The following is a 26,982-nucleotide window of genomic DNA, read 5'->3' as shown; positions in this document are numbered from 1 at the left end:
CTCTGACAAAGCTTAATTGGCTCCTTAATGCATCATAAAACACAGTTCATATAAACTCTATAGAAACAAAATAAATCTCACACAAACTTTCTTGGTTAGTCTTTCAAGTAACAGAGCAAGAAAGTCAACTGATCCAAAAATCACCAGCTTTAGTTTGGTGAAAATAAAACCTTATTTCACCAAATCACATGTAAAACAAACAACATGATATTATACCCCACAGTCTCTCTCTAGTGTTGCTGGCCACTGGCTGTTTACAGTCTTGTAACTTATACCTCCACCAGCAGTAGGTGTTGCTGTGTGTTCAGCTCAGTTGCCCGTTCCACCAATTAAGACCAGAGATTGACCTCTGGTGATGCGTGCTGTGCACTACATATGTATAATGACTTTAATAAAAATAGGAGTGACTGTTTTATAGATGTTCGAACAGACTTTTGTAGCTGCACTCGAAAATCTTAACAGAGGCTTCAAATGTGAAAAAAGACATTCAGTACAGCCCTGGTTTCCTATATTTTTTATGAGTCTTGACAGGGAAACTTTTCTTTCTTGTCTTCAAACTTGCCCACTGCATAAGGAGCTCAGGATAAGCTGCAAAGCAGAACCTCTGGCAGGGATTCAGTGTCTCGGTCAAGGACACTTCAGAAGAACAGATGCTTGCTGCCACTGGGGCTTGAACTCAGGCCTCCAGCAGGACAGCCTTCATCTCCTAGTCCTCACCACAGCACACTGCACCCACCCACCTCCAAAATATAACAATCATTTCCAACACAGCTTCATCGTGATGCATTTGAATTTTATCCACACGAGCTTCACATCAAATGACCCCAATTAGAAGGAATCCTCTGGGGGCAAAGCTTTTGCCTCGTTTCTTAACCTGGTTACACAGAGACTGTTTTCATCCAGTCGACCAGCAGACAGACCTTCTCTAATTAACCTCCATCTCTCTTGATCCTTCCCTCCGTCTTTCTCTCAACCATCTGTTCAAAAGTAGCAACCCTGCACATGAACACATGCACAAAGTAATCTCTAACCACTGTTCAAACCCAGGCACACTTAAAGACAACATGTGCACAGTGGAAGGGAGATTAACTGTGCTCAGTCTCCTAGCACTGCATCTTGCTGAAATCTAAATAAAAAGTACCTCTATGATTTCTGCAATCTTATGGTGCTTTCACATCTATTTGGTTTGGTTAAAGCAAACTTGTGCACTTGCCCATTTGGTTTGGTTCATAAAGGCTGGCATGAAAGCTGTAACTGGAACTTGGTGCAGACCATAGAAATTATATTTGAGAAAAACGTATTTGATATGTGTTTTGGTTTGGCCCATGTCCCATCTGTTAACATGAAGGCAGTGAGGTTTATGACCTGTATTGCAGCCAACCATCGATAAGTTGTGGTTTCACAGCTGTCTTCCCATCCATTTGTATATTCAGTCCATGATGAGGAACAAACAAGAAGAGCAATACTCTTGTTCCATTACCACTTCTGTCTAGTCCAGTGGTGGAAAGAAGTACTCAGATCCTTTATTTAGATCCTTTAGATAATTTACTTAAGTTAAGTACTGGTATCACACTGTAAAAACACTTTATTACAAGTAAATGTCCTACACTGAAAATATTATCTAAAATAGACTTAAATGTTGCAATTAAATTTCAATCGCCTGACTAATCAACTAATCATTGCAGCTGTACTTGTATAAACTGTTAAGTTATTTAATTTATTACAAAACATTTTATAAAGTGTTCAGATAAATGTAGTGAATTAATAAGCACAATATTTCCCTCTAAAATGTAGTGCAGTAAAGTATAAAGTGACATGAAAAGAAAATATTTAGGTTGTATTTGAGTATCGTACTTGAGTAAATGTATTTAGTTACATTCCACCACAGGCCAAGTCAAACCATGCAGCAGTGATTTGTCTTTCCATCACCACTTAAGACATGCGACACCCACAGCACTGTACCAGAGATGGACCATCTCTGGAGGAGGGCCGGGGGGACTTCGATTGTGAAGAATAGAAAAGGAAATGTGTTTATCACCAAATTAACAGAAATTAGTTAGTGGCTTTTCTTCAATAAGCAACAAGTCTACTAATTCTGCAGGGAGGAAAGTAAAAGCAGAAACAGCCTTGTTAGGTGTTAGATGAAGAGCAGCAGACAGCAAGGTCTTACTGCACCTCTGCAAACATCTCACATTCAACAGGTAATCTTCTTTTACCTGCCGTGCTGTGATGGAAAAACATCCACAGCAAAAATAACGAGGGACCTTTAACCCTTCTGCTTCTAAACATTATCACTCAAGACAAGTTGTCATCAGTTAAAGACACACTCTAAGGTGAGTAGCCCTGGTGTAATGGAGATACAAATCCCTGCTGCACTGGGCTGACGTGCCAAATCAAACCAATCCAAGCCAAGCCAGCACGAGTGAGGAAAAAGAGTACGAGCCCACCTGAAAAGATGGGCTTGCATCGACTGTGGCAAGGCTTGTTCGCGGCAAATCAGGACAACCACTGGATTTTATGAGAGCAGTCATTATAGATTATTCAAAAGCTCAACTACTTATAAATTAATCTGCTGATCTTAAACTGTCAAAAAAGCAATCCAGATGGTATGAATCCGGTGAAATGCACGACATGTAACAACCAACAACAATATTTATGACAATCTTCATCATCAATTATTCCTTTATGAGCTCTTTGAGACACCAGAGAACATAAATAAATATGTGAGGCGCAGTAAAGTGCCACATGACTTGCTAAACTGCTGATGATGCAGGATGACAATTGCCAAAACTGTCTAATCAACGTGTTACCTGTCGGACCATATAATGACTTCATGTTTACACCTCTTTGTTAGTTTGTAATAAACAGAGCAGAACCAAAAGGCAGCAAAGTACCTGTTTTCTTCTCCTTCGTACAGACAAACCGAACACAGCTCAGATGTAAAAGCAAAATTAGTTATAAACCAAAGGTTAACAAGGCTTCTAAATGAATCAGCGTTGAAGTGACATTGAGAAGCGTACCTCAAACTCCTCAGAGAAACCCTGCAGGTTGTTCTTGTAGAGCTCCATGATGTGTTTAATGAACTGCTTAACAGGGATGGCCTCCATGTCATCTGCAGGACAAACAGAACAGTTAGCAAAGTGCCTGTTACTGTGTGTGTGGGCAGTGTTGTTGTGCATTATCAGCCACCATGTATTCTGACAACATCAATGAACCAGTATAATAAGAAATCTATTAACATATCTTCAGCTCTTATATTGTATTATTTCTATTAATGTATATATTCTGTAATAATAATACACATAAGTTGATATTTCTAAAACTTTGCATACTTGTGTTATGCATTGTAATGTAGCATAATGCACATATTTCTAGATTTTTACATACTTTCATACATAGCATATTGTACATATTATGTAGACTTAATATCTGATTTTTTGATTGATGTCTTTATTTTGAACATGTAAAAACAACAAAAACGGCAGTTAAAAAGATGTGAAGAACAAGCACACACAAAAAAAGACAATTGATACCATCTACATTTGCCTAAATTTACATGTGTGAAAAGGAGTAGGATGAGGTAAAAACTCATTTAGTCCTACTGCTTTAATATATAATGAAATTATTACCAAAAACTCCCAGATAGAAATCCAAGACTTGTCAGATACCGGCATGAACATATACATCCTATTTCTTAATATTTACAGTTCTGATACACACCTGTAAAGCCTTATTTATCTTATACAACTATCTGTCTGTCTGTCTATGTACACACGTACACACACACACACCCACACACACACACACACACACACACACACACACACACACACACTATAACACACACACACACACAGACAAACCCACACACACAATATTGCAAATACTGACCAGCTATTTCATATTCTTTCAGTACATATGGTATACTTATGCAAATATAAATATATTTGCATACATATGTACAAATGCATCTACATATTTGCACATATCAACATTCCCATCTACATATAAATCCACATAAAATCCTGGTGATAATTTTACATACCCGTGGTAAACATTGTAGCATAACGAATACATTTCATTTTTATATTTAACATGCTCCTTATTTCGACTTTAATTATAATCGCTATGCTCTACATCAGACCTACTGTAATTTTTTATATTTTCCTCCTGGGATCAATCAAGTATTTCTGATTTTGAGATTTTAAAGCCACTAGGTGGCAAATGGAAAACGAAAGAAAAGATTTGAGATGAAAAGTCAATTTTGTGCTATTTTAACAGACAAATCTCTACCACAAATGTCTAGATTTGGTATTTTGAGCATTTATGGGAGGGAGCATCTGTCTCATCTGAGTCAAATCAGCCCCAAATCACACATGAGGGATCTTTGATAAGGCTGGTCACCATCACACTGGGACAATAGTGCAGGGGACCCAGCTGTCATCGCTGCTGATGCTGGCAAACGTCTTAACTAATACACCCTCGCAGCTGGGGCTTTTAGGGCTCTTACTTGCCTCAGTGGTTACAGCGTAAAGGTGAATCCTGGATTGTTAATCTGTTCATTTATCAAAATGTCCTCCCCTGTATTAGTGTCAAGAGTCACTTATCAGTCTAATCAGCTCATCTGAATGGCTCTGAGAGAAATGTGGCTTTAGAAGGCAGACACTGATATGAAGTACGGCTGATTAGGCCCAATTTTTTCTTCTGAGGCATGTTCACGTTTATGCTTTCATGATCCACAGCACTATATGCAATATGAATGCTTTAACAGCTATCTCATTATGTCATTTTCCACTTTAAACATAAAAAATAGCTACACGTCTATGAAGATAAGTGATGCAAATTCTGAGCCCATAGAGCCACTGTTCGACGAATCTTCTCTCACATTTTCAACTTAAATCAGATACATGGTCAATCATGCAGAATATATGTGCTATTAAGAAAATTGCCAAGAGAGGAAAAGACAAGCCAGAAAGAATAGGGGAAGAAAGAAAGGGATAAAGAATGAAAAAGACAAGCAATAAAAGCCTAATGAATGTGGAGTCAATACTGGCATCAACTGTGCTCTTTAACTGTGATATCACAGCCTTGAAATGTCCCCGAGCTTTAAGCGACTGTGAAAGTAAAGTCTGATATTGACTAGCTGCCACGGCGCTGCAGTCTGAGACATTAAAGGCAACAAAAAGCCCGTCACACAATTCCTACAGAGGCGCTTTTAGACTCATTTCATGTGTAAATGGACAGAAACTGTGCAAATGAAGGAACACCGTTCCAAAACAGTTAAACACTTAATGCTGGCTCATGGAAGTTTCCTTATCAGTAGACATATTTCACTGAAAGTAAGTCAGGATTCCTTTGATATTTTTGTGATTGTTTGTTTCTCTATGGACCCCCACAGTCCTGTCAAGTGACCTTAAGTAACCCCCACATAACACCACCATTTATCTCAACCATTAACCTGTTACTTTTAACTATTTCAAATTTGTAGTCATGCTTGAAGCTAATTACTTTAAACGATTATTTATTCCATTATGCAAATCATTTTGGTTGTTAATTGAATTAATTTTAGCTACATCTGTTTTAACCTTCTATCTAGAGCTGCAGTGATTAGTCAGTTAATTGAAAAGTTGACTGACAGAAAATTAATTGGCAACTTATGGTTTCAGTATCTTTTTAAGCAAAAAAGCTAAACATTTGCTGGTTTAATGTTCCTGAAATGCGAGAATGTGATCCTTTTCTTGTCATACATGATTAAAAACTGAGTAACTTTGGATTTCTATATTGTTGGTCAGATAAAAGATACCGTTTAAAGAGGTCAGCTTGAGCTGTGAAAATTGCACCGGGCATGTTTCACTATTATTAATGTTAATTATTAATCAAGTAATCGAGAAAAGAATCAAGCAGATTAATCAATAATCAAAATAATTGTAGGTTGCAGCCCTACATCTATCTGTTACTTTCAGCTAACTTTTTCAACTGCTAATCCATTACGTTTAGCTATCTATGTTGGCAATCTAGCTCATCTTTTGATTATTTTACTTTTAGCTAACTCCTCCAGCTTCTTTGCCAGTTTGCTAACTAATTTACATCATCGAATCAGGTTTATTCATAAACCAAGTTTAAAGCAACCAGAGTTGACCAAAGACCTGCACAATGAAGTTATATGAATAGATAACATGGTAACGGTAAAAAGCAAAAAAGATTACATAATAATATTATCCAAATAAGCATGCACAAAATAAATGAGTAAAGGAAGAAAGAAATTAAAACACAGAAGAGTAAAATGTGAGATATAAAAGCTTAAGGACACTCAAAGGCCTGAGAAAACATGGAGGTTTTAAACTCGCGTTACAAGTGTCTATGGAGGGAGGACACTTAACTGTAAATGGTGCAGACTGTTTTCTGGTGTTTTAGTTCACCTATTTTTATTACTTAAACAAAAAAAAAATCAAATGTAATTTCTTCTGTAAATGTAAAAACGTAAAAAAAAATGTAAATTTTTCTGTGTATGTCAAAGCAACAGCACGAACACAAGTGCCACAGTACCCTCCTTTTGGAATCACTGATCTAAAAAACTGCAACAAACAGCAAATCTGAAGTATGATATAGTAGACATATAACTATGAATATCTGAACTTCACATATATGAATAATTCAGAATAAAGAAGGAAACACAGCTTACCTGGTATGGGAATGATTGGTATACTCTCATTGGCCACAACCCGTGGAGAGTTGCTCTCCTCCACATAGAAGTGAGCTGTCTGGAAAAACCTCCTACAGGGACACAGAGAGAGGGAACAGTGAGATGCCACAGTAAAGTCTATTAGGGAGTCGTTATCCCATTGTTCTCAGATCCGGTCTGTCAACATCAGCATCTGAAAGTTGAGCAGAATGACACGGGAATGGCAGAAAACTGCTAATGAAAACCCCAGAGTGAGCAGGACACGGCTGATCGCACACAGAGCCGTTGACGGTGAGCGGCTCCTGGAAACACAGTCTGAGCTGACTACAGGGAACAGGTAAACAACTCACAGCGACACACTGCACAGCGCCAAATTTAGCTCTTTACTCAAACTGAACTCAACTAATCCAAACACAGATCCTCTCTTCGGGGGCATCACACACCACTTTTAGGAGATCTCACTCCACTTTGAGGACAACAAAATCAACTTAAAAAGGCTCGCTTTCTGGAGAAAATTGTGCGCGATTGCTCAATGCACAGATGTTCATATGACAAAGTTCTGTGTTGAAACTAGATGAAACTTTTGACAATCATTATTCATCTGTAGGTAATTCCTGTTGTTTCAAAAGCTGAAATGTTTGTGCCCCCTTTTGGACAATTTCTCATAATTTCTAAACAGTTAAAGGCCCAAAGGTAGCAAACTGCCAAATTAAAGCCAAATTCTAATACAAACACTGAGGGCAGTCGGGCAGTTTTTTCTGGTAACATTATTGTTAAAAGATGAATTGAACATCTTTTTTTGTTTTTAAGATTAAAATGTTCCACATTAAAGTCATCCTTACCCACACTGAGCATAAATAAAGATAAAAATTAGCAATTTTAACATGATTAGTGAGATCTAAATAGAAGAAATTTAAAAAAATCTAGTTCCTCACTTTTAGAAGACTCCTGAACATCAGAGAGTCTGTCTATAAGAGAGGAATCCTTAGAGTCCTGAGCACCTTGCACATCTTCAGCCTCCACCCCCTCCTAACACACACATAATGTATACTAATGAATGCAAACTAAAGACCCAGGTTTCATCCCACTGCTAACATTTCCCAGGTTTAATCCTACCTGTACTTGAAGCAGAGGATGGAGCAGATGGTTGTCATTCTTTAAGAGAGATAAAGCGAAGCATTGAGAGAAAAATAAAAAGGCAGAACTCTATTTAAAAGATATAGAAAGAGAAAGACTGAGAGGGGAGGGTGCACAACAAAAAGGGAGGAGAGTTCCCCCCCAAGCTTGCGTCACAGCCTCCCAATCCAATGGCTCCCTTTGGGTGCAGATGTGGTACGGCTAACTAAGCAGCATTGTAGACACCTCCTCCCTGATTCTCTCCCATGATCTCAGAAGAATAGTTTGCTTTGGGGGAATAGAAACGGGCATGAAATGGGCTTTCTGAATAGATGTCAGTGGAGAGAGGCATCCCATTCAACACCAGTGTTAGCACAGCACTGAGTCACTAACATGAGATGGGACATTTTTTTCCCCCAGTTGAACATCTGTGAGTTTTTAACAAACACCTCGAGCCTCAGGGGCTTCCAGATGTGTACTGTAAAGCTGGCAATTAACTCCATTGTAGACAGACTCATAACCGAAGTCTAAACGCTGAAAACGAACAAGCTGAAAATAACACAAGGGTTTTAAACTTCTCTAAATTGATCGCATACTTTTAAACGCATATTTGAAATGGATTACGATATCAAGTTGTTAATGGCCAAAACATCTGTAAGCAGAGAAACTAGATTTTATAGCAGCGCTGTCACCAAGAGAGACTATGCAGAGCATGAAGAGTGACGAGAGTGTGAATGGGTTGATTTCATCTTTCATCATGGTCTTTTCCCCAGGGGAAGCAGGCATTGTCTGTGAACTGTCAGAGTTGTCACAACAACAGCTGTGATGGCCATTTCTAATCTCAAAGCTGCCCCTGCTCTTCTTCTCAAATACCACAACCCTCAGTAATCCATCCGCCGACTGAATCCGCTGCAGTCGTCTTCAACAAACTGTCTGTTTTTTTTTTTTGTTTTTTTTTAAATACCTCTAAAAGCAGGGTATAAATAACAGCCTGGAATCAGCTCCATATATTATCTGACACCACAAAATGCCACAGTAAGGTGTTGTTGGCCCATAAACATTTGCGGCAGCATTTTCACACTTAGAGAAATATCCTGGGAAAAGGAGTTTAGAAAATACATCTAACACATTTCAAGTATTAACACAAATAAATCGCAGACTGTAAATAAACAAAATCCAACCCAACTAGAAGCAGAGCCTTTAGAGACAGTAAATATGCATGGGACCAGCTGAGGAAATGGTCCATAGTGCTATTTGTAACTCATTAACCATCCCACATGTGCCAGTGGCCTGGCCTGTGTAATTACTGGAGCCCCAATAGCGTGGCTGGAAATCAGCCCAGCAGATGAAGACACAGCTGGGACCTCCGCTGGCTCTGCGGGGCCTTCAGGTCTCCTCACCCTAACCAAGGTGGGTGATGGGCTGATGTACGACATGAAGGCAAGAAAACAGACTCGCTACCAGACTGTGTGAGATTGATGATGCATACACATACATAAAATGGACACATTCAAACGTGGTGGGTCTGAATGTGGAGCAGACTGACTGGAAAATCCAGACATACATGCAGGCATGTCACTTAACCTGAAATGTGAGATTTATAGGAGGGGCTAAAGTGGGTGAGGGGAAGGTAGTTTTCATATCCCCGAGGGAGGTATCAACGATACCCTCATCAGGATGAGGCATTTCTGTATGTATCAGCAGTTCATGTAATGACATTTTACTGTTCTATCAAACTTTATTTTAGCAGTAAAATGTGCCATCTGGAATGAGGTTAAGTATGTTGAACTCACCTCCAGTAGACCATCACAATCAGCAGCATTATAAGGCAGAGCAGAGTGAGAGCAGACACCACCACCAACGGGACGATCCACACCATCCGGCCCATCCCCGGGTGAGGGGTTCGGGTCACATTGGGTAAGATGGTCCTGTCTGGAACAGAATAAACATTCACATAAATATCTGGCTAAAAATATTATACTGATCTACAGACTATCCACACTGAAAGCATTTTTATAAGCGTTTTTGATGCGCATCACTCGCTCATCTCACAGAACAGATTTGTCTCCATTTACATTTTAATAAATGTAATCCACACAAATGCAGGCGGTTTCTGTGACACATGCATCTTATGGAGACCCCATTTTTTCCGCTTCAAGTCTATTTTTGTCATGTTAAGAACTATGTTTTCTGTATATACAGCTGTGTAAATGACACAAATATCCTGCTGTATATCACCTTTGGACCTTTTAACCGTATCAGGTCAGTCTGCGAGATTGCCTGTTTTTACTATAGGCAGATTCCTCTCACCAGCTCTGTGGGCGGGGAAATAAAATCACTGAATCTGTTTAGAAAAACCCCTTTTCATGTCTTTCCATGGAGGTGACATGTAATCTATGTTGGTTCAGTAATTTTTTTGCTGTCAGCTTAGTGGAGGCAGGTCCACTTAGCTCCCCGGGAGCAGCTGCTGACAGACGGCTGAGACGTTTAAGGAAGACAGAGTCAGTGAGGACTGGATGACACAATCCCACACATTTTCATAGCCAAAAATTTCAAAATGTATCCATTGCTTTTTCAAGGACACACACACACACACACACACACACACACACACACACATATATATATTTATATGAATGTATATATTTGGCCCACTAACCAAGCGTTTTTCAAACATAAGATTCAAGCTCTATTCAAAAATAATTTTAGTTAGCCTGTATATATGGAGAAAGAGACAAAGCATTGGGGAGTAAATGAAAAAACATACATGATGCCAAACTAAACATGAGGGTCACATTAACACATATTAGAGCCAAGTGATGTCTGCAGCTTCAGAAAATAAATTTGCTGTTTTATGTTGCATTATGTGGAGGTTGTCTAAGGAAGATTTACTGTAGCAATTTCATTACTCACAACATATTTTATGCTTTTTCCTTTAAATGATTTTAAGTAATTCCACAACTCTTCCAGGCCTGAAAAATGAGATTGTGAAATTCCATGACTTTCTAGGTATTCCATGACCGTGGGAACCCTGTTACATGCTACTTGCTCCTAACTTACATCTCACTTTCAGTAGAAATTCACAACAACTGATTTACGAAATTCTAAGATACTGATGTGTAGGGTGCACATTATAGCACATTTCAAGTTACTCTGATTTTGCACGTTTTTGTTTGTAGATAAAACGAGACAATCTTGGTGAAAATTGGTGCAGTCTCTGTGCTGCTTTTAGCCCTTTATCTGTGTCTTCAGGGCAAATCTATGAGAAGAGGGGAGGGGTGTATTAGCATGCAGTGCTGACTGCCGAAATGTCCTTTTTAATGCCACCACTGGGAGTCGCCAAAGCCAGAAATGTTTTAATTCTTCACATATGGGCTTTAATCTTCACCATTATAGATCTAACCGGAGCCTGGTTTGAGCTAAATATTTAGCTTGATTAAATAAAAAAACAACCTATAAATAATAATAAACCTAAGGGTCTATTATGGCAAAACACATACATTAAACTTTCCATGAGACCCTTTAAATGACAGGATCGGAGCATCCTTAAGATCCTCCAACTCCACTCTGCTAATTGTTCACTGCAGTATATTTAAAAAGCAAGGTGATGCTGCCTTCTGTGTTATTGGCCTCCAGAGAAGGTCAGATTTTCTGAGCCAGTTGTCAACTTCAAACATAATTTAAAAACCTATCTTTTTAGACTTTTATTTATGTAGCTTTTATGTAATTAATTGGCATCAAATCTATTTCATATTTATTTATTTTTTCTCTCTCTCTCTTGTCATGTGTGTGCATGTGGCTGTGTACTTGTATCTTATTTATCTTATTTTCTTTTATTTGTTTATATTTTTTAAATTTTTATCATTTAAAGCACTTCGAGTTTCACTTGCTGCATGAACTTTGCTATACTACAATTATTATTATTATTATTATTATTATTATTATTATTATAAAAAACTTTAGACTGATCATGATCAAACCTAATGGCAATTTTGACTTTGGGCCAAAAGTCAGAATACTGACTGCCTGATTACAGCTTTCGAATAATGTCACCAACATTAACACCAACATCCAAAATAAGGAGGGTGAAAAATCTGATGAAAAAACATCTTAAAATATTGCTATCCCTTGAAGCGAACTCTTTCAAAATATGCTTAAAGCGATTCCTGGAGGCAGAGCCCCTATGGCAGACAACTTATTTCTGCCTTCAGGCCTCTGTGTTGTAGTGACACGAAAGCCTGCAGCTTTATCTTTGACTAGAAATGGTAACCAGTGTAGTCACTGTCTTATATCAGCGTATTTGTTATACTAAATTGGGCTCTGTAACTGTTGGTTGTGATTACAGAATTCAGCTTTGGAGGGGAAGCCTTGCCTCGTATGATAGCTGACAACAAAAGGAGGATTCAAAAGGGATGTGTCTGTTTGGGAAGGGACAACAAACAATAGCGTGTGCTGTATATGTGTGGGAGAGAAGAGAGGTCTGCTCACCCGTGTGGACAGAGAAAGGCCAGAGACTCTTGCCATCACTACTGATCTTTGGAGACAATGTGGAGCTCTGGGGAATCTGCATCTCTGCAGTGTCATTACGAGGCTCCTCGGTGGAGACTGCATTTGCATCTGTGGGTTTCTTCTCTGTGTTGACCAACTCATCGTCGCCGGTGCTTGCAGGTACTGTGGTGCCTTTGACTGTCGGCTTTCCTTCTTCTTTCTCTTTGGCTGTGGATGTGGGGGTGGGGATTAAAGGCTCTTTGGCCACAGTGCTGTTGGCTTGCTTCTCCTCATTATCAGGTGGAGTCTTGTTCTTTCTCTTCTTCTCATCCTCTCCCTCCTCCTGCTCTCCTTCTCTTTCCCCCTCCTCCTCCTCATCCTCGCCGTCACGTGCAGCCGGCTTCTCCTCAGACGGGGTGTCTGCCTCGGATCCCTGGGGTGCTTCCTGCTCGGTGCTGGACTTTACAGGCGGGACGGATGGGCGGGTGGGGTTGTGCGTGGCTTGCGGTGCCTGTGTGGGCCAAGCGGAGCTAGGCAAAGAAGAGATGACCCCTCCGCCCACACCCAAGCCTGCCAGCAAGGTGCTCGTCACCACTGATGCCACTGTGGCCTGGCTGCCACTAGAGGAGGGGCCCATCCCCGTTGCCATGGAGACAATGGAGAAATGGATGCCAGAGGACGTCCAAGTGGAGGAACCGGAGCTGATGGGAGCCATGTCTGCAGAGGACGCTGGAGAAATCGTGGGCTGACAGAAGAAGGCAGAAAAAAAGTAACATGAGCGTTACGAACACACAAAAAGAAATTTGCACTGCCATCTTCTGGTCAACTCACCATCCCAGTCTTCACAATACGAGAGCCTTCAAATATTCTTGTTGTATTAGCTGAAAGACACAAGAGCAAGCAAGCATTTGAAAAATCTGTTTCAGGTGTCTGACGTGCAAAATTAGTTCTCCTTTAGGAATACATGACTCAATGGATTTTGAGCAGGTACCTCTGAACAGCAGTGTTTGACTGAAATCACTGCGCAGGTCATGCTGACACACTGCCTGCACTCTGAACAGGTACAGGACGTCAGGGGACACATTAGTGATGACAGCTTTCTGCAAAACAGAACATGAACATACATACACACTTAAAACCACCTGCAAACGTGTTGCAAAGAACTTCATACATGTAAGCCAAACGAAGCGTGATCTGAAGGTGAGAATATCTGAACATAAAGCAGCTATTGGAAATGAATACATGGATTATGATATTGCAAGGCACTACAAAGACACCGCAGTCCTGCCTCTTCCCTTAAATTCACAGGTATACAGAGAGCCACTCCTAACCATAACTGACAATATCAGTTACTGAAAAGGAAATGTATACTCTCAAACCCTTAGGCATTAGACTTGAGTTCAGTTTTTTAACCTGTATGTCCAACCCACATTGTTTTTGTATAAACAGGTGATCTCATATGTAGGTAAAGTTGAGGTACTTAACCCCTTGTGGCACAACCATTTCCCTTCCATTCCTTTACTGCGAAAGGTATATTTTATATCTGTTCTGTAAATAACATTTGCTGCCCATCCTCCATCATTTTTTTCCCGCTAATTTTTGTAATGTTATAATAAGAATATTCATGTATTGTACTTTATATTTATAATATCTTTATGGAAATGTATGCAGTCTGGATCAACTCATCCTCTGATGTACACTTATAGCAATTGTATCTCATTATCTTATGAAATGCAATATTTATATTGTACTTAATTTTGTATAGTATAATTACAGTTGCTAATGTCTTTACTGTTTATGTTTTGTACTGCACTTGTTTGATTCTATGCAGAGTGGCACATCATTTTTTAAAAAGCACGTCTAATGACAATTAAACATAAAGTGAACCTAAAAAGCAACATGCAAAACACGTAGTTTGCTCCTTTTTGTTATTAATGGAAGTTCTTAAAAAATCGTCAATTTGAGTATCCTGTTGTGCACTGAACTTAATTTCCAAATAATATTTGAATGAAAAAACATTTCAAACTGTGGATGCTGTTGATTCATATTGCCTAAAATGCAAATATACTCTGCTAAGCCACTGTTCTGTCAACAGTGTATGACCCACGAGTTCGATGCCGTTTAAAACTTCATTTCCTGCCTAATTTAATTGTGTTGTGCACTTTGCAGATGGCTTTACTTGTATTAAAATGGCCCTCAGTACGGATGGGTGATTGCCTCTGGTGTTGGAGAGCTAGTATTTTTCAAAAATAATTCAGATAAAAAGGTGTCCAGAGATAGAAACTGAAAATTGAAATGGAAATGAAGTGGGCCAAATAAGAAAGACTGACAGCGGAGAGAGAGCTGGAGAGAATACTGTCAGTAAAGCGACTGATCGACTGTATTAATGGAGTGTAACCACATAGAGCACCTCATGGACACATTAATCGTTCTTTCAGTCAGCTGTCGATGATAAATGTAGAGTAACAACAAACACTTACAAAGCTCTTAACAGAACATGAAGATATTATATGAGAACAACAACAAAATCGTAGCAATTTATTGAAAAACAGTCAATCTGATCATTGTTAAAGAAAGCAAGGAGCCAAACAAGTCAACTTATGGGTTCAAATATCGGTTTAAAGAAATGACTCTGCCTCATATTTTACATCTAAGCTTCTCAAGCAATGGGGGATCCTGACAGAGAATGCTTGTACCTCATGTCAAGACCACAGAATATAGTAAATGAAGACTTGGGCTGCAAAGATATGACGGCTCCACCAGAAGAGCGCAGGGAGCAGTCTGGCTGATGGGGAGTTAAAAGGTCAGTAAATGTAGCTGGAGGATGCTGAGAGAAGCAGGTAACAAGCACGGGGAGACTGAAATTGCAGTGAGATGGTTTCTATGTTTAACATCAGACAGAACTCTTGTGACAGGTCTCTTAACGTTAAAGTTAAATACAAGAAATAAATGTTAATTTATCTCTAGCTGTGGATAGTTTCATTTGTGAGGGAGTTCTTAGTTGTAGGAGACCTGATTGTGTATTCCTTTCAACCTGCTTGACTATAATTTCAAAGCTAAGGTAACTAGTTTGTAAGTTAAAGATCCCCTCCAGGCAGGTTTTGAAGGAATAGTTTGGATTTTTGAAGTTGGGTACTTATCCATAGTCAGTGTTCAGAATACAGTAGATGGCATTTGGCATGATCCCAGTATGGACAAACAGACATAAGTACCGCCATGGAAGCTAAGCCATGAACTACTGTGAACGTGGAAGCAGCAACAAAACATATTTTAACCACAAAAAAAAAATCAATATCACTTGAAGTGCTCACTATATTTACAATATATGTACTGTTAACCAAAAGCCACCAGATTAGTGGTCTTTTGCTTCCTTGACTGGTTTGTGTTATTGTGTGACCTTGGTGTTTTAAAGACTTAATTTGGATGCACCAAAGCCACACAGTAAAACAAACAAACTTCAAATTCAAATATGTGGAGGGAATTTAAGAGGAAATTTTTAACCCACTACTTCATTACACCTTAAATAGAGAGTAACTGAACAGGTTCACAACAATCGTGTTGGACATGTGGGCATGTTGGCGGAACAGAGAAGCAAACCACACTCACATTCTCTGGGAATGTCACAAGTTACACCAATTCTGAGAAGATGCAAATGTTACAATTTAGGAAATTCTGGTATATACAATATGTAAGGGATGCAAAGTTATGTACCTTGGAAATATAAATGATTGTATCATGGAATACGATTACCAAGATATTATTGATCACAAGCAAGAAGGCAATAACAAACTGGTACAAGACTGAATCTCTTACTATAGAAAATTTGTTAAAAAAATGTAAGAGATTTATACCATGGAGACAAATGACCTACCAACTTCAACAAAGAGAAACTGTTTTTAACAACAAAATGAAAGAAAGTAATGATCTATGACACAGTGGAAAAACCTATTTGGACAAACAGATGTATAAACATCAAGAAACTGGATATATACACCCTTCTTTGAAAACTGACATCTGTAACCTTAACTGTGCTGTATTTCACTGTTTTCTCCATTTGTGCTTCTTTTTGTTTTGTATTCCTTCTATTTCTCTGATTGTGGAAAGAAAGTTTGGAAAAAAAAAACAAAACTGTATGAGGCATTACTGTATGAGGCAGCAGTTGACCAGCAACTCCCATGTTCAGCAGGGTAAAATTACTGTTTTTGTCAAAGGAGTCTGGTGGCTTTAAAGAGAGCATAAATAACATCTTCGGTTCCCTGTCAAAAAGAGCCATTTGACGGCAAGGTAAAGCAGGGATACTATTCCAAATACAACGTTACTTTTCACTGATATTGACTGTTTTAAGTGAGACTTTTTCTAGGTGGCTAGAATATGTTTTGTTGCTGCCCTCCCACAGTGGTTCATTGCTCAGCTTCTGTGGCAATACTCCTGCCTGCTTCTCTAAAGTGGGGACATGCAAGCTGATATTTACTATATGTAATACACTAACTACAGATACGTACCTCATATAGCCTCTCTTTAAAAATAATCTAACTATCCCTTTAAAACAAAGAGAAACTGCATGGAAGAATAAGTTGTGTCTGACATTGTTTTCCCACAAAATAGTTAAATTACTTTGGTAAAAACAAATTACATCTACTCCTTCTCTGTCAGAAGCTATGAATATGCAAATGTAATGTTCATTTCAAAGCTTTAATTGCTAAACACAAGCGTCTATTAATTCACTGAAAGGCCCATCTTTAGTGTGTGTGTGTGTAAGTTGAATATTGGACCAGAAATTGCTTCCAAATAATTGCAATGAACAGCCTTTTACTGTCAGACCCTGAACATTCACCGCCCTGCATGGTGAAGGCTTAGCATCCAAGTGAAGTAAGCAGAACACATTATTGGGTTGAAGGGGTTATTAGCTAATGCATTTGCTAGTATAACAGTCAGCTAGTGTAAGCATTAGAGCAGTGGTTCCAAACTTGTCCAGCTATGGGGTTCAGATTTCTCTTTAGTCATTAGTTTAAGGTCCACACATTACATAAATGACCACATATTACATTTTATTTCACAAAATGTAAACAATATGTTGGTTTAGAACACAAAAAACTGGAGTGTGATGCAAGAATTAACAGAAACGGCACTTCAAAATAAAAGCACTGTGCTAGAGATTCACTGTGCTTCAAAACTAAGTTTGTTTTTTACTAATTTGAAATGTTCACAAGTCGCTTGCAGTCCACTCAGAGTGGACCCGTGACCCACTTTTGGACTGCGACCCACCAGCTGTGAGCCACTGCATTAGGGAGAAGGGAGGATGTTATGTGTGCAAAGGTTTGCTGGATGTCATTGCCTTCAGATCCCACCTCCTCTCTGCATTTGCTCCCATCAACCAGCAGAAGTCACTGGTGCAGCAACACTGCATGATCCCTCACCTGCTTCCCACTCATGACAATGACAACTGTGTTTACTGGAATGCATGCTGGAGGCAGTGCTGCCCTGAGGGAACTGATCCCAGGTCTCTGAACCAGTGGGTGGGTGTTCTGCCCCTGCACTGTTTATGTATAAAGAGGCAGTCATGCAGACCGTCAAGACAGCTGGAGGTCAGTGGGCTTTAAAGGAGATGCACAGCTGGGTGTTGGATTCCCTCAAATGGAAGGATATGTGACCAGAGAGAAGAATGTGTAGTGTGGAAAAAAAAAAAAAAGAACAGCCCTGTGGGTGTTACCTCCAGCAGGAGGAGGGATATATTTCTGTGGAGACTGACTGTTCTGCTGGATACAGATACAGGAAGAAATGAAGTGGTAACTCAATGTTTAAGGCACACAAGCAGAATTGTGTGATCACTGATGTCAAAAACTTCACTGAGATCTAAAGAACTAAACTCGCACAGTTGCCTGCGTCGGTTGCCTAAAGACGACAGTTTGTGTTCAAAGAGCTGCCTCCAATGCCTGAAAACAGACATTTTTTTTTTTTTTAAGATTAAAAGTTTTCAAAATGTGAAAATAAAAATGTTTTTTTGCCTTTGTCTGCTTTACTTTTTGCTATACTGTCAGTTATCCTTTGCCAGTAATATACTGACCTGCATCACACACTGAAATAAATAAAGAGGTGGAAAATGCTCAAAGTGAGACAAGGCCACAGGCGCATTTGTCAACACATTACATATATATCAGTTAGACTTGTCAGAGTGTGAGACAGTCCTATGTGTCTATTCTTAGACAGGTGAGTGACAGGGGATTGTCTGGGCCCTCATATCAAGCAACAGCCACGCGCAGAGTTCATCACAACCTGTCGCCTCCTATACACACTGTCACTGATCCAGCCACCCTCTGATCCTGCCAGATACATCTGAGGCTCTGCAATCAGAGCTGTTTAAACGACTATTCTGAAAAACTGCTATGAGCAGTTGTTAGTAGCAGTTGATATTAATACACACCATGCTCTGGTCCCCCGTCTTGGTGAAGGTCTTTTCATCAGCGACGTCACGTTTCACCCAGCTGTAGGAGACCATGTAGCTGGTGATGGGTGGGTGGTAGACGGTCAGAGGGCGCTCCCAGCTCACCATCAATGCCGTCTGGTTCAACGGCTGGATCTTCATGCTCACTGGAGCACTGCTGCACACTGAAAGACCGGAAAGTAGAGGGGAGTAAGTTAAAGAAGCAGTGTCTGAATGCAGCCGGGTGAAAATGAAAGGCTGTGTTGGGAGGACAACTTGACCACATGTACATGTGTCTGTTGATGTGTACGGGCAGAATGCAGGTTGCCTTTTATCAAGTCTATTATTACTGTCTGCTGCTGACTTGATTCAAAGCCATTTACGCTTGAGAAACATCTAAAAGGTACAAGATAATACAGTAACTCAATAACAAAAACACTCCTGAGGGCTTGACTGGGGTCAGATACAACGTCGGGTGTCAGCACACATTATCATTCTGTGCACTTTCATGTCATTTTCATGCCACAACACTGCAAAAGATTCCAGGTAGAATAATGAGCAGTTAAGTGTAGTGCTAAACATGTGGTACAGATGATACTGCAACTTCCTCCCCATACCTAATTTGCAAAATCCTGTCTGTGCAACATTAAACAGGATGCATGAGGAGGATGAAAGAAGAGCTGTAAGTCTGCCTCAAGGTGGCAGTGTAGGCTGCAGCACAGATATTTACACAGGCATCCGTCAGTATGAGTAAGGGACAATCTGGACAAGCTTCTCAGCACATCAGGGCAACAGCAATCTGGAACCAGTGTCAGCTGATTATGTGCACACAGGGTTTCTGTCAAATTGAAATCGTCGCCACAGTTTTCTTCATTTACAAAGTGAAGCTCTGGTGCAAATGATGCACCATGATATATGAAAGGGGAGACAGGGTGGGAGGAAATCAGTCAGAAGGACAAAAAAGAGAGAGAGAAAAAAACCCCACACAATAGCAAGAATATCTCGGGGTGTTGATGAGGTGTGACAACTGTGAAATGCATCATAACCCGTCGGATGTTTGTTGTCAACTTCAGTAGCTCAAAAAAAAAGCTGTTTAATAACAGCTGAAGACATCATCGTAGTTATGCTGCCTGCATCATTACTGTCAGGTCAGCCATCATCCTTTTCACCATCGAGACTGGTGCACTAGTAACACAAAAAAATTAACAGCAGGTGTAAATCTACTGGATAAACATCTTGTCAACACCTGTGTGACACCTTGAAATATAACACTGCTATGGTTATTAGTTTTTGTTTTTCATTTAGGATGTTTGTTCGTAATAAATGGGGCAACTTTTCGTACACTCGGTCTACTGATGAAAAAATGACATCTGTATTAATGAGAAGCCTCATTATTTAGGGTCATTTCATTGGTCTTAATATAATGGCATATTGGCAGCAAAATTAGCAAGTGCTAAGATAGGCCTGTAACGATTTCGTTTTTGGTGCATGATATTGTCACAGAAATAATTGCAATAAAGAACATTGTCTTTTCAAGACCATTTCCTGGCACTTATTCTATGTCTGTAAGTACAACCTATCAAAGACCAATTAACTTTTAATTGCGATGAATATTTAGAGATCGGAATTGGAATGTGAAATATGTGGAATATTTTAAATAAATAAAACATAAATAAATGTGTGTGTGTGTGTGTGTGGAGCACCTGAGCCTCGCCCCTGTGAAACTCCAACACAGAGAGCAGTTGAGACAACAGAAGCAGAGCGACCATAAATGACGTAAAACATGTCTCAGCGTAGTTTTTTTTTTTTTGTTTGTTCATGTGACTTAAGTGACTCAGGTGCTGTTTACCAGTTTTATAATAGAAAACCCTGCTGTTTATCCAAGCATCATGTTGAGACTTTTTTAATGCCACTCGGAAATTAGTTTAAGACCAATTTTCTAAAAAAACCAAAACTGAAAAAGAACAGTTGTGATTAAGCCAAATGGTTATTGGATCATAAAACATGACTTTTGGAAAGAAAAAGATAGATTATCTGTGGCAAATGATGGCAGAACAATCCTTTTCAGAGTGGAACAAATGGAAGATAGTGAACATATTATATTATCATAAAAGTATCTATTTGGTTAACAACAGAATTGGGGAATATCTGGCATTTCAGGCCATTTTTTTGTTGGGTAAAAATAAGATTTTGTCACAAGATCTCAGATTAAACTGAAAACAAAATCTTTAACTGTATGAATCAAATGATTAGTTCATGATTGTTGGCGCAAATACTTCACATGCTAGTGAGAAAAATCCTATTAATTTTCTGTGACTACATACACTGTGACATGCCAAAAATCAGCCTTCTAGTTTCACTTCGGTCTGCAACATCGCTTAGAGCAGAACCCGAATCTTTATCCTGGCAGATTCTTCCATAACGGGGATGAATTGACTGTTGTCAACAAACAGCAGTTCCAGTTCTTCTCTCCTCTCAAGGCTGTATGGTAAGTTTTAAAAAGGCTGCGTGCAGATATTCGAATGACAGAAAAATAACAATTTCATTGAAAATATAAAGAAATAAATGAAGCTATTTTTTTAAGCATAAATAGTTTTGATGTTCTGAACTTTGCAGGAAAGTTAAGTTATGCATATCATCTGAAGGCCAAATACCAACACCTCAACACTGACTCACAACATTGCAATATTAGACTTTGAAAATAATATTGTTAGGTGACCAAGATAAAGTGAAGTGGCAAGCAGTTAACTGATTGTTATTTGAGTCATTTCAAACATATCAAACATTTTTTGGTTCCAGTTTCTTCAGTGTGACGGTTTGCATTTTTTCCTCTTTCATAAAACATTCAATGGTTTTCTACTCTAAAGTCAAAGAAAAATAAGCACATTTAAGGCGTCACCTTGGGCTCTGGGCATTTTTCACTATTTACTGACATTTAGACAAAACAAGTAATCAGCTATTCAAGAAAATTATCAACAAGAACATGGGATACTTTAACCAAATTTTGAACAGAGGTACGCTGAAGCCCTGTCTAAACATATACAGATGATTTTGTAAACAGATATTTTCCTCTATGTTTTGGCCTCACATCCCCATGACCATATAACTAATGAATTCAAAGGTGCAGAGTTTTTACCACTAACAGACAAACAGAAGCTGTTGCAACTGGATTTAAAACGGTATGAGATTTCCGTTGTACAATAACCCTCTCAGAAAACACCACAGTGTACAGTCTTATAAAATTATTCGTATTCTTATTATGAGTTATGATGAACCTTTAAGAAATAAAACAGAGGGGCTTTTTTGGGTTGGACAAACGCTGTGCTACAATTAAAACCTGAAACCATTTTTTGAATTCATCGGAAGTTTGTGTAAACAGACAGGCAGTCGAGGAAAGACAACAAACATGCACAAATAAGATTCTTGACATTTTTGCATGTTTATCTTTAAAATGCTGTAAATATGCAAATGTACAAGGTTTAACAATAAACTTTATTTTCAAAAAGAACAGCCGTGCACTGAAACTGTAAATTTAATTGAGAATTTTATAGCTCAAAAATTACTCTATGCATCTTTTTCTGCATTGTGTTCTGTTAAAAACAAACTTTCATAATGTGTTTATCAGTCAACATAAAAGCCAATATCGATATAACTGTGATGGGAAAATATCAGACGATAAAATCTGCTGACAGATATACTGGTCGGCCTCTAGAACAAATAGTCGAAAACTTGTTTTGAACAGCCAAATACGATTTGACTGACATAATTCTGAGTCTTGTGCAGAAAATAGTAGTTTTATCTGTTCAAGTGTAGACATGTTCCTAATCTGGACTCGAGTCATGAGAAAAAGGTGCTAGTGCTTGTTTACACATGCAGATATGACAAATTACATACTGGCCTATATATCATGACCATATTACTGGACAAACAATGAATCTTCCACGTGTTTTGCATCAGAAGCGACACATCTTTAATGGACAAAACAACTTTCATGGGTGTAAAAACCACCTTGATGGAACATATAGTCAAGGTATGGCCCTGGTCCGCACAACATTTACAAGCAAAGCCATCATTTACTGTGCGCAGATAAATATCCTCCCTCACACAACCTTGACAGATGTCACCCGTGAAAATAAGACTGACACCGTTTACTCCCAGCGCCTCCCATTAAGTATAGATCCTTACTTTTTAGCACAATAAAATAGAAATACGAGAGAGACACAAAGAGAAAACGAGCAAGAGAGAGGGAAGGAGGGAAAAAAAGGAGCGACACTGGTCCACAATCATTCTGCCTACTGACATAATGCCACAAAAGCAATTTCACAACTTAATTTGTATGGGTCTATTTTAGCTGTGCCACATATTAATGATGATTGCTGATCGGCCTTGTGAGAGTGCTCCAACTTCATCACAAGCATTCCCAATCAATTCTCCCCGCCAGACACCAACAACACCACTTTAAGGCGCAGCAGCCTTTCTCATTAGTCTCCATAGTTCCTGTACTGTTCTGTTAAAGCGAGCGCCGCAAGATGCACGCATAAAAGAGAGCCGAACAAAAATACTCTAATCAAGCCCTGCATGAGGTCTGTGCTCTGTATTAATATGTTCTTTGATACAAGAATGACTTGTGACAATGAGAAAATGACATGTGCACCATTCTGTCAGACGAGGCTTTCTCCAAAAATCTCCTGAATTTTGAATGATTACCTATTCATGTGGTGATTTTAACTGCAGCAAAATTGGCTCTGTAAGTAATTCTTACACTACAAAAAAAGAAAAAGAAATACCTTCCATGGTCCTTTTATATTTACTGACCTACTGATATGAGCTGAGTCCATGAAAGGGTCTCAGCCAAATGAGCTTCCTGAATTTTGGTCCCAGAATGCTATCAGAGATCTCAATAATAATTTTCACTGCAGCCTCTAAATTTCTGAACAGAAATAAATAGTGCTGACAAACCAAGAAGTCTTTGTGGGTGAAAAAGAAAAAATCTGAATAATATAATTGATAATATGTTGTCAAAACTTACATATCATGGATAAAGCAAATATATAGGGGACTGAGAACATAAACAATATTTGAAACAATTCACGTAATACAGCCCAGGTAATACCAATACTAACCCTGTGCAATCTGGACACGCAAAGGTCCTGTAAAAATACTAATGGTATTTACATACAAATACTGCAAATTTGAGAACATGTCATTTTTATATTTTTATGGAGGCATCATTGGACATTATTTGGATCAAACTTCTTAGTAGTGATATTAAGACAAGAATTCACAATTTTTATGAAATAAAAAAGGATGAATATTCTCTGTTGTTAATATCATATTTACTATTATTCCATCATATATTTGATGAAAGCATGATTTTTTTCACCATTTCTGAGATGTCTTCAAAGTGCTATAATTGTAAATGGTACAATACACACATGGAAATGATACTCTCACTGGTAATGCTTCTAATTCCATGGTCACAAATTGAAATGTGTTGGCAAGATAACATATAACAAGCATTATAACAGTAAGTGATTTGTAATTAGATTTTTTCTTTCTAGGTTACCAATGCCATGAACTTCCACCTCAACCATCTGGTCGAGGCATACAGTTAAAAAAATACGGAGTCTGTTCAAATAAATTAACATGAATTTTTTAATTATCGCCCCAAGGGAATACAAATGCACATATTTTCTGTTTATTGTTTCTTAGTGAGGACTTTAAAGCGAAGATGTAATAATAACCCAAAAACTGACTACTGTAGGTAATTTAGGTAGCATTAACAAGAACTAATAAAATAGCAGGAAATGAATGTAAATAAAGGAGATCATTGGGTTGGACCAAAAGCGGGGTTAGTGTGACATTGTGCAGAAAACAAAGCTTACCTCTTGAAGCTTCAGTGCTGTGAGGGCTTCCCTGGACTTCGGTTAAGTCTTTCTGCCATGCGTCTTTTACAGCAGACTTAAAGATTTTCCTATTGTCCAGGTCTTGCAGGGGCCGGAAGTTGTTCCTCAGGTACTCTACAGACTTGACGTGGTCCTGTTGCTCTGTTGTAAAGATGGAGTAAAAGGCCTCCAGCTAGACGGAAAGAAACACAAAATAGCTATTGAAGCAAAGTTAAAGAGCTTTTGTTACTGTGTGTGTGAGAGTGTGTGTTGAATATATAATATATCATGCTGAACTGCATTTGTAGCCACTTGCCAGCAGCTGAGTGTTCACAACTGAAGCAGAGTATTTGCAAGAAACATTCACACCACAGGACCCAGCAGGCACGGACCTCAATCATCATCCTGGCTACCTACCGGGCTGTAACTTTTCAATGGGGCAAATTTGCGGCCATTGATTGCCATGAATGATCTCCTGCCGCGTGCTGTAATGACTACACATTACAGATACTGTGGAATCAATGTGTCCTATGCGTGCTTGGAGAAATGAATTACAGGTTCATAAAAGACTATCTGTGAGCGTCACAAACATTGCAGGGGTGGTCAATATTCTTGCAGTAGAAGTCATTTCTGAACAAAAGATTTGTCCTCCCGCATGTTGATAGAAATTCCACTGAGCCCTGCAAATTTCTACCGCACACAACGCTCTGGAGGATATGCAGCTGGGTAACCCGAGAATTGTATGTATAAAAGATGCAGCGAGGGACTGCGTATGGGATCAGCAAAAAGCACGGGGCATGATTTGGCATACATTTTCTCTCAAAATCACAAACAGTTGGAGCTGAGCTGCTCTAAAGCACCTAGGTGAGTGCTGTAAAATGCTACGTTTTGCATTCAACTTTTGTGAAACATCTACTGCAATAATTTAAATTAATGAAAATTTAATGAACATTTCTGCACTTGAAGAACTTTAACAGCGTGATAACCTGCGTCCGTGTGCAGCAGTATTCTGTTTAAGACCCTATGGCCACTGTCTCAGGCCAACAGCATGATATATGAGTAAAAGTTATATCGCACTATCATTCAAATTCCAGTAATTGGCTCCCCCTTCCTGCTTACTCATCCACTATATAGGCAGTTATGGTTTCATATGCAGAGGAGTTGGAGAGGAACGAAAGGGGAAAAAAAAGATAGAAGAGAGGTAGATGAAGGGAAAAATTGCTTGCTGGACAGCAAGTGATTCACTGTGTGCACATGGAGAATACAGCTGTTTGGACGTGTGTGTGTGTGTGTGTGTGTGTGTGGACTTGACGCACCTGTGAGTGGGACAAATACACAGGCCTGGAGAAGATGATCCACTCCACCACCTTGATGCAGGGCGGTGTGGTCAGAGAGCCGGTGTATCGGTAATAACTGTCCACAGACGATGGCAGCAGATCCCTCAGGATGAACGACCTGAGGTTCGTCTCCTTTTCTGGAGTAGAACATGGGATCAAAACGTGTCAGTGTAAAGACACGAAGGGCACTATAAATACTGCGAAACATGATATTCACTCTTTAATGCTTTGCTACAAACCCTGCATATCTACGGTTACATTTACACCAACATTAGCATGGTTGTTTCATTCAGTTCTCCCTGTGACATTTTAACTGCCTTACTGAAACCTCCACTAGTGGAACGATGGTGACAGCAGTTAAAAGCCTCACCGCTTGTTATCGCTCTGGCCGGATCTCTGTACTCAGAGATCTCTCTTTGGTCCTCCTTAGAAAGGGGCAAGGGGAGGGGAGTCAGATAAAATGGCCTGCTCTGACAGCCGATCTGTAGCTGGGTGGTAGCCGGCTCTGTTACGTGTTACATCTATCACATGGGGCACAGGGATTAGGACAGATCCAAACGATTACTGGATCTGCTCTATCCTCTGTGATCAGAACCAGGCAAGGCCGCGTTAAAAAAACAAAAAACAAAACAACAAACTGGAGGATCCCTTTATCTCCTGCAAATATGCTGTGTGTGTTATGTTTTTTTTTCCCTGAATTATGACGTGAAACACCCAAATACAGCTGAGTTTATGTCAAATCCAATCTCTCACAGCTCATGAAGTTATCTAAAAAAAGCAGAGGCTTGGGGTGATAGGACTGATAGGACTACTGAGGCACTGGAAGCTTCGCCCCCATGCCTCATCTGTACTCAAAGTCAAATTCAGTATTCACAGCCTTTCTTCTCCCAGTCTTCAGACAGTGTACGTGCCCTATCGCTCATGGGCCGCCGAGATGCTGATGGATGGATGACTGTGGGATAACGAGCAAGCGGAAAACCAACCACCCTAACGGGGGAGGAGGCGAGGAGCATTTAGCAGCCAGCAGGAAGAGAGTCCAAAAACCACCACACC

General features: G+C 39.3%; 1 protein-coding gene across 1 annotated transcript in view; it reads right to left on the bottom strand.

The window, feature by feature from the left end:
- ca16b (carbonic anhydrase XVI b) overlaps window positions 1–26,982 on the bottom strand; it is a 139,603-nt gene that overhangs the window by 16,788 nt on the left and 95,833 nt on the right. The window contains exons 7-15 of the mRNA XM_042507475.1: window positions 25,909–26,066; window positions 24,593–24,785; window positions 18,708–18,892; window positions 13,278–13,386; window positions 13,118–13,167; window positions 12,287–13,031; window positions 9,592–9,730; window positions 6,683–6,774; window positions 3,021–3,112 (exon numbers count right to left, since the gene is read on the bottom strand). Of these exons, the coding sequence (XP_042363409.1) occupies window positions 3,021–3,112; window positions 6,683–6,774; window positions 9,592–9,730; window positions 12,287–13,031; window positions 13,118–13,167; window positions 13,278–13,386; window positions 18,708–18,892; window positions 24,593–24,785; window positions 25,909–26,066 (1,763 nt within the window). The remainder of the gene's footprint in view (window positions 1–3,020; window positions 3,113–6,682; window positions 6,775–9,591; window positions 9,731–12,286; window positions 13,032–13,117; window positions 13,168–13,277; window positions 13,387–18,707; window positions 18,893–24,592; window positions 24,786–25,908; window positions 26,067–26,982) is intronic.

Source organism: Plectropomus leopardus, chromosome 2, assembly GCF_008729295.1.
Source record: "Plectropomus leopardus isolate mb chromosome 2, YSFRI_Pleo_2.0, whole genome shotgun sequence".
In the NCBI taxonomy this organism is placed as follows: domain Eukaryota; kingdom Metazoa; phylum Chordata; class Actinopteri; order Perciformes; family Serranidae; genus Plectropomus; species Plectropomus leopardus.
This window is presented reverse-complemented; position numbering and strand designations above follow the sequence as displayed.